We start from the raw sequence: 9015 nt of genomic DNA, 5'->3' as shown, positions 1-9015 counted from the left end.
CCCTTAGACATGCTATGCAGCTATCACTGGGGTGTATGTATCACGGGCAGAGCTGGGGGTTACTACTGAGTGGGGGATCGGCAGAGCTGGGGACTACTCCTGGGCGGGGGATCGGCAGAGCTGGTGGATACTACTGAGCGGGGGATCGGCAGAGCTGGGGGTTACTACTGAGCAGGGGATCGGCAGAGCTGGGGGTTACTACATAGCGGGGAATGGGCAGAGCTGGGGGTTACTACTGAGTGGGGGATCGGCAGAGCTGGGGGTTACTACTGAGCGGGGAATGGGCAGAGCTGGGGGGTTACTACTGAGCGGGGGATCGGCCGAGCTGGGGGGTTACTACTGAGCGGGGGATCTGCAGAGCTGGGGGTTACTATTGAGCGGGGGATCGGCAGAGCTGGAGGTTACTACTGAGTGGGGGATAGGCAGAGCTGGGGGTTACTACTGAGCGGGGGATCGGCAGAGCTGGGGGTTACTACTGAGTGGGGGATAGGCAGAGCTGGGGGTTACTACTGAGCGGGGGATCGGCAGAGCTGGGGGGTTACTGCTGGGCGGGGGATCGGCAGAGCTGGGCGGTTACTGCTGGGCGGGGGATCGGCAGAGCTGGGGGGTTACTACTGAGTGGGGGATCGGCTGAGCGGGGGATCGGCAGAGCTGGGGGGATACTACTGAGCGGGGGATCGGCAGAGCTGGGGGTTATTACTGAGCGGGGGATCGGCAGAGCTGGAGGATACTACTGAGCGGGGGATCGGCAGAGCTGGAGGTTACTATTGAGCCGGGGATCGGCAGAGCTGGGGGTTACTACTAAGCGGGGGATCGGCAGAGCTGGAGGTTACTACTGAGCGGGGAATGGGCAGAGCTGGGGGTTATTACTGAGCGGGGGATCGGCAGAGCTGGGGGTTATTACTGAGCTGGGGATTGGCAGAGCTGGAGGTTACTACTGAGCGAGGGATCGGCAGAGCTGGGGGGTTATTACTGAGCGGGGGATCGGCAGAGCTGGGGGGTTACTACTGAGTGGGGGATCGGCAGAGCTGGGGGGTTACTACTGAGCGGGGGATCGGCAGAGCTGGGGGTTATTACTGAGCGAGGGATCGGCAGAGCTGGGGGATATTACTGAGCGGGGGATCGGCAGAGCTGGGGGTTATTACTGAGCGGGGGATCGGCAGACCTGGGGGGTTACTACTGGGCGGGGGATTGGCAGAGCTGGGGGTTATTACTGAGCGGGGGATCGGCAGACCTGGGGGGTTACTACTGGGCGGGGGATTGGCAGAGCTGGGGGGTTACTACTGAGCGGGGGATCGGCAGAGCTGGGGGTTATTACAGAGCGGGGGATCTGCAGAGCTGGGGGTTATTCCTGAGCGGGCGGATCGGCAGAGCTGGGGGTTACTACTGAGCGGGGGATCGGCAGAGCTGGAGGTTATTACTGAGCGGGGGATCGGCAGAGCTGGAGGTTATTACTGAGCGGGGGGATCGGCAGAGCTGGGGGTTATTACTGAGTGGGGGGATCGGCAGAGCTGGAGATTACTACTGAGCGGGGGATCGGCAGAGCTGGAGGTTACTACTAAGCGGGGGATCGGCAGAGCTGGGGGTTATTACTGAGCGGGGGGATCGGCAGAGCTGGGGGTTATTACTGAGCGGGGGGATCGGCAGAGCTGGAGGTTATTACTGAGCGGGGGATCGGCAGAGCTGGAAGTTACTACTGAGCGGGGGATCGGCAGAGCTGGAAGTTACTACTGAGCGGGGGATCGGCAGAGCTGGAGATTACTACTGAGCGGGGGGATCGGCAGAGCTGGGGGTTATTACTGAGCGGGGGAATCGGCAGAGCTGGAAGTTACTACTGAGCGGGGGATCGGCAGAGCTGGGGGTTATTACTGAGTGGGGGGGATCTGCAGAGCTGGGGGTTATTACTGAGCGGGAGATCGGCAGAGCTGGGGGGTTATACTGAGTTGGGGGATCGGCAGAGCTGGGGGTTATTACTGAGTTGGGGTTCGGCAGAGCTGGTGGTTATTACTGAGCGGGGGGATCGGCAGAGCTGGGGGTTATTACTGAGCGGGGGAATCGGCAGAGCTGGGGGTTATTACTGAGTGGGGGGATCTGCAGAGCTGGGGGTTATTACTGAGTGGGGGGATCTGCAGAGCTGGGGGGTTATTACTGAGCGGGAGATCGGCAGAGCTGGGGGGTTATTACTGAGTGGGGGGGATCGGCAGAGCTGGGGGTTATTACTGAGCGGGGGGATCGGCAGAGCTGGGGGTTATTACTGAGCGGGGGGATCGGCGGAGCTGGGGGTTATTACTGAGCGGGAGATCGGCAGAGCTGGGGGGTTATACTGAGTTGGGGGATCGGCAGAGCTGGGGGTTATTACTGAGTTGGGGTTCGGCAGAGCTGGTGGTTATTACTGAGCGGGGGAATCGGCAGAGCTGGGGGTTATTACTGAGTGGGGGGATCAGCAGAGCTGGGGGTTATTACTGAGTGGGGGGATCAGCAGAGCTGGGGGTTATTACTGAGTGGGGGGATCTGCAGAGCTGGGGGTTATTACTGAGTGGGGGGATCTGCAGAGCTGGGGGTTATTACTGAGCGGGAGATCGGCAGAGCTGGGGGGTTATTACTGAGTGGGGGGATCTGCAGAGCTGGGGGTTATTACTGAGCGGGAGATCGGCAGAGCTGGGGGTTATACTGAGTGGGGGGATCAGCAGAGCTGGGGGTTATACTGAGCGGGGGATCATCAGAGCTGGGGGTTATACTGAGTGGGGGGATCGGCAGAGCTGGGGGTTATACTGAGTGGGGGGATCAGCAGAGCTGGGGGTTATACTGAGCGGGGGGGCGGATCTAATTCGCTCTTTTTTTCTCGCACAGATTCTGAGGTCCGGAGGAAGCTCCCCTCCCCCTCTCACAATGTCTGGGTTCAGCCCGGAGCTCATCGATTACCTGGAGGGGAAGATCTCTTTCGAGGAATTCGAGAAACGCAGAGAAGTGCGACAAGCCAATGAGAGGAAGGTACGGAAAGAGCGGCCGGCCCCCTGCTGTGCTACTGGTGTCCAACCGGCGGCCCGGGGGCCACATGCAGCCCGTGCTTTGGCTCTCGGGCTGCAGCAAGAAGCGGCCAATCAGCTTCCAGAATTTATTGTTGAACAAGCTGAAGCTAGAAGCTGATTGGCTCCCATGCAGAGCGGCACCAGATTCTGAGTGCTCCAGTTTTAGTAAATCTCCCCCCCCAGTCCATCCCATCCCACGGGCCTGCCAAGCGGTCCCACTCCGTTCCCTGTTGGGGGGTCTGGGCGTCAGGGGGGGACGAGCCAACACAACCTGCACTGCCACCCTCCCACCACCAGAGGGCGCCCGCTCCCCTTTTCCTAGCATCACCACTAGAAGAGGAAGAGGGAGGAGACAGGCTGCACTCGTCCACACCTTCTGTAGGTGACAGGTACCACCAACACACACCCCCCAGGTAACATCCTGCCCCCCCCCCAGGTAACAGCCTCCCCCCCCCCTCAAGGTAACAGCCTGCCCCCCCTCCAAGGTAACAGCCTGCCCCCTCCAAGGTAACAGCCTGCCCCCCCTCCAAGGTAACAGCCTGCCCCCGCCAAGGTAACAGCCTGCCCCCCCCCCAGGTAACAGCCTCCCCCCCCTCAAGGTAACAGCCTGCCCCCCCTCCAAGGTAACAGCCTGCCCCCGCCAAGGTAACGGCCTGCCCCCGCTCCAAGGTACCATCCTGCCCCCCTCAGGTAACATCCTGACATCCTGCCCCCCCCCAGGTAACAGCCTGCCCCCCCCCCCCAGGTAACAGCCTGCCCCCTCTGTGACAAGCTGCCCCCCCCCCCAGGTAATTGCCTTCTCCCCCCAGGTAATAGCTTGCCCCCCCCCTCCCAGGTAACAGCCTGTCCCCTCAGTAACAAGCTGCCCCCCCCGGTAATAGCCTTCTCCCCACAGGTAACAGCCTGCCCCCTCGGTAACAAGTTGCCCCCCCGGGTAATAGCCTTCTCCCCCCAGGTAATGGCTTGCCCCCCCTGCTAGGTAACAGCCTGCCCCCCTCCTAGGTAACAGCCTGCCCCCCCCCCCCCAGGTAATAGCCTTCTCCCCTCCTAGGTAACAGCCTGCCCCCTCGGTAACAAGCTGCCCCCCCCATGTAATAGCCTGCCCCCCTCCTAGGTAACAGCCTGCCCCCCTCCTAGGTAACAGCCTGCCCCCTCGGTAACAAGCTGCCCCCCCAGGTAATAGCCTGCCCCCCCTCCTAGGTAACAGCCTGCCCCCTCGGTAACAAGCTGCCCCCCCAGGTAATAGCCTGCCCCCCCTCCCAGGTAACAGCCTTCCCCCCTCCTAGGTAACAGCCTGCCCCCTCGGTAACAAGCTGCCCCCCCAGGTAATAGCCTGCCCCCCCTCCTAGGTAACAGCCTGCCCCCTCGGTAACAAGCTGCCCCCCCCAGGTAATAGCCTTCTCCCCCCAGGTAATAGCTTGCCCCCCCCCTCCCAGGTAAAAACCCGCCCCCCCCCCCCCCAGGTAACAGCCGGCCCCCAAAACTTTTCACATATTTATTTGTATCATTTATCATTTTCCTTCCACTTCACAATGATGTGACGCTCTGTGTCGGTCCGTCACATAAAATCCGTTTCCGGGTGTAACGTGAGAACTTCGGCATTGATGGTCGACATCAGCAGATCTCATCACAGCTCCCTATATCATACAATATAATAAAACGAATGTCCTTGTTCCAGGGTCCGGGCGAGTCGAACGAGGGGGGCGAAGCAGACCGAGCCGAAGGTCCTGACACTGAGGATCCCGGGGTGCCGTCCACATCCCAGCAACTGCGCCCAGAGAACACGCCGCGCCCGGAGGATACCGGTACGTCTCGTCTAATGTTCACTGAGAGCCGCCGATACATCATTTCCTTACATATCAATATAAAATAATTCATCACTTCCTTACATATCAATATAAAACAATACAAAATAATTCATCATTTACCCAAATAAATAACAATAAATAATAAACTGATAGGTGGCACGGATGTACTGTAATATATTGTACTGATGCCTGCCAATCAGTGATGCCCATTGTGGGCACTGATTGGCATCCCTGGTGGTCTAGGGTGTCATCCCCTGGTGGTCTAGTGTGGGCATCCTTGGGGGGCTGTGCTGATAATCGATCAGCACACACCCCCCCCTGTCAGAGGAGCAGCCGATCGGCTCTCCTCTACTCATGTCTGACAGACACGAGTGAGGAAAAGCCGATTACCGGCTCTTCCTGTTTACATTGTGATCAGCCGTGATTGGACACGGCTGATCATGTGGTAAAGAGTCTCCGTCAGAGACTCTTTACCTAGATCGGCAGTGTCATCTTAAGAGCATTATAGGCCCCCGGGCAATACAGTGCACAGGGGCCCTGTCTACACAATCACACATGAGAATTTACTGACAAAAATCATACAATTTACTGGCAGAACCACATTTTTTACTGCCACTGCAAAAAAAAGTACATAAAATTATAGTTTTCAGTGCCGAACAATGCAAATGTCAGTATTTAAACTATAAACATATAGCTAGTGCTATTAGCAATGTGTTAAAGTTAAACAAAAGTAAAAAAAAAAAAAAAAATGTCTTCATTGACATGAAGGTTAGGTTACTATAACCCAGCCAGCACAGAGTTTCCTCTTACATCAGAGTCTGCAGGATTCCCCCTTACAGTGAAAGGGAACTCTTATGTAAAGGGGAACGCTGCAGATCATGATCTAAGGGGGGAACTCTGATGTGGAGGGGGGCTCTGGTGACCAGAGACCACCTTGTATCAGAGGTGTATCACTGCTTTCTCTTTCCCACTTAGATCAGGGTCCGCAGACTGAGTTCCCCCTTGCATTGTAAGGGGGAATCCTGCAGACTCTGATGTAAAGGGGAACTCTGATGTGGGGGGCACTCTGGTGACCAGAGACCACCTTCCGTAGAGTAAATACACTAAGGTAAGGGGGGTCACTAATATAGGAGGGGGGACCTTTATATCAGTGCCCCCTTACATTTTTGCACTCACTCCCCCCTTACATCAGCAACCCCCCGCACTCGTGGAGGACCGGATCTTCTCTGTAATTTCCGCAAACTGGGCATGGGCAGTTTTAACCCGTCACTCTCCACATTTTTTTACTGGGCAGCCGATGGGGCCCCCCCAGGCAAGCGGGGCCCCCGGGCAACTGCCCAGCGTGCCCAATGGAAAAGATGGCCCTGTAGATCGGTGTTGCGGGGTGTCAGACTGACACCCAACAACAAAGATCGCCGCAATGCGTGCCCCCGGGGGCGCTCAGCGGCTCAGTATCCTGAAGACGTCACATGACGTCTGGTCAGGATATTGAAACCATTGGGACACCATTCCTCCCACTGATACCAATGATGGGACACTATTCCTCCCACTGACACCAATGATGGGACACTATTCCTCCCACTGATACCAATGATGGGATACTATTCCTCCCACTGACACGAATGATGGGACACTATTCCTCCCACTGATACCAATGATGGGACACCATTCCTCCCACTGATACCAATGATGGGGCACTATTCCTCCCACTGATACCAATGATGGGGCACTATTCCTCCCACTGATACCAATGATGGGGCACTATTCCTCCCACTGATACCAGTGATGAGACACTATTCCTCCCACTGATACCAATGGTGGGACACTATTCCTCCCACTGATACCAATGATGGGACACTATTCCTCCCACTGATACCAGTGATGGGACACTATTCCTCCCACTAATACCAATGATGGGACACTATTCCTCCCACTGATACCAATGATGGGACACTATTCCTCCCACTGATGCCAATGATGGGACACTATTCCTCCCACTGACACCAATGATGGGACACTATTCCCCCCCACTGATACCAATGATGGGACACTATTCCTCCCACTGATACCAGTGATGGGGCACTATTCCCCCCACTGATACCAATGATGGGGCACTATTCCCCCCACTGATACCAATGATGGGACACTATTCCTCCCACTGATACCAATGGTGGGACACTATTCCTCCCACTGATACCAATGATGGGACACTATTCCTCCCACTGATACCAGTGATGAGACACTATTCCTCCCACTGATACCAATGATGGGACACTATTCCTCCCACTGACACCAATGATGGGACACTATTCCCCCCACTGACACCAATGATGGGACACTATTCCTCCCACTGACACCAATGATGGGACACTATTCCTCCCACTGATACCAATGATGGGACACTATTCCTCCCACTGATACCAATGATGGGACACTATTCCTCCCACTGACACCAATGATGGGACACTATTCCTCCCACTGATACCAATGATGGGATACTATTCCTCCCACTGACACCAATGATGGGACACTATTCCTCCCACTGACACGAATGATGGGACACTATTCCTCCCACTGATACCAATGATGGGACACCATTCCTCCCACTGATACCAATGATGGGGCACTATTCCTCCCACTGATACCAATGATGGGGCACTATTCCTCCCACTGATACCAGTGATGAGACACTATTCCTCCCACTGATACCAATGGTGGGACACTATTCCTCCCACTGATACCAATGATGGGACACTATTCCTCCCACTGATACCAGTGATGGGACACTATTCCTCCCACTAATACCAATGATGGGACACTATTCCTCCCACTGATACCAATGATGGGACACTATTCCTCCCACTGATGCCAATGATGGGACACTATTCCTCCCACTGACACCAATGATGGGACACTATTCCCCCCCACTGATACCAATGATGGGACACTATTCCTCCCACTGATACCAATGATGGGACACTATTCCTCCCACTGATACCAATGGTGGGACACTATTCCTCCCACTGATACCAATGATGGGACACTATTCCTCCCACTGATACCAGTGATGAGACACTATTCCTCCCACTGATACCAATGATGGGACACTATTCCTCCCACTGACACCAATGATGGGACACTATTCCCCCCACTGACACCAATGATGGGACACTATTCCTCCCACTGACACCAATGATGGGACACTATTCCTCCCACTGATACCAATGATGGGACACTATTCCTCCCACTGATACCAATGATGGGACACTATTCCTCCCACTGATACCAATGATGGGACACTATTCCTCCCACTGATACCAATGATGGGACACTATTCCTCCCACTGATATCAATGATGGACCACTATTCCTTCCACTAATACCAATGATGGGGCACTATTCCTGCCACTGATACCAATGATGGGACACTATTCCCCCCACTGATACCAATGATGGGACACTATTCCTCCCACTGATACCAGTGATGGGACACTATTCCTCCCACTGATACCAATGATGGGACACTATTTACTCCCCCCGACCAAAGCCCGGCCCCCTTAAATTCTGAAGGACAGTAAACTGGCCCTTTGTTTAGAAGGTATGGAGATCCCAGGCGTAGAGGCAAGGACCGCTGACAACGGATGCCCCATAGTAAGCGTACGAGTGATTTCACTGCTTAGGTTCTGCAGCCGCCGTCTGCGATCTCTCCCCTGGCTCTGGGATCATGTGACCAGAATGGAGCGCACTTAGAATAATTAAGTATAGGCAACTTTCCTTTACAGGCTACTTAGTATAGGGCTTAGAATGGGGGCGGGAGCACGTTTAATATTATATCGGTTTAGCTCGGGGATTCACTTTAATTTTCTTAATAAATAATTATTTTTTTTTTTTTTTAATTACAAGAAAAAAATAACATTACCCACTTTACCCTTCTATGTTATGTAAGGTTACATGTCTTGATTTAAACAGTTTATTAAAATCTAAAATTACATTTTTTTTTTTTTTATAATTTATTAAAACAAATTAATTTATTTACAATTCATTTTTATTTCATATGTTAACAATTCAATAAACAAAAAGAGAACAAATTATAATAATTTTGTACATCATAGAATTAATAAATATGCAGAAAATAAAATAAATGTATTTACAATGAAAAAATAAAACAAAAATATTTTT

At 53.9% G+C, this 9015-nt stretch overlaps 1 protein-coding gene across 2 annotated transcripts in view; it reads left to right on the top strand.

The window, feature by feature from the left end:
- Nucleotides 1–9015, top strand: part of GTF3C3 (general transcription factor IIIC subunit 3) — an 81237-nt gene that overhangs the window by 494 nt on the left and 71728 nt on the right. For both annotated transcript variants that reach the window (XM_040322759.1, XM_040322760.1), the window contains exons 2-3: nt 2851–2991; nt 4708–4834. In XM_040322759.1, coding sequence (XP_040178693.1) covers nt 2890–2991; nt 4708–4834 — 229 coding nt within the window. In that variant the 5' untranslated portion in view covers nt 2851–2889. The remainder of the gene's footprint in view (nt 1–2850; nt 2992–4707; nt 4835–9015) is intronic.

The sequence above is a fragment of the Rana temporaria genome, chromosome 9 (genome assembly GCF_905171775.1).
Source record: "Rana temporaria chromosome 9, aRanTem1.1, whole genome shotgun sequence".
Taxonomy (NCBI): Eukaryota; Metazoa; Chordata; class Amphibia; order Anura; family Ranidae; genus Rana; species Rana temporaria.
The sequence above is the reverse complement of the archived record's forward strand: the minus strand, read 5'-3'. Positions and strand labels throughout refer to the sequence as shown.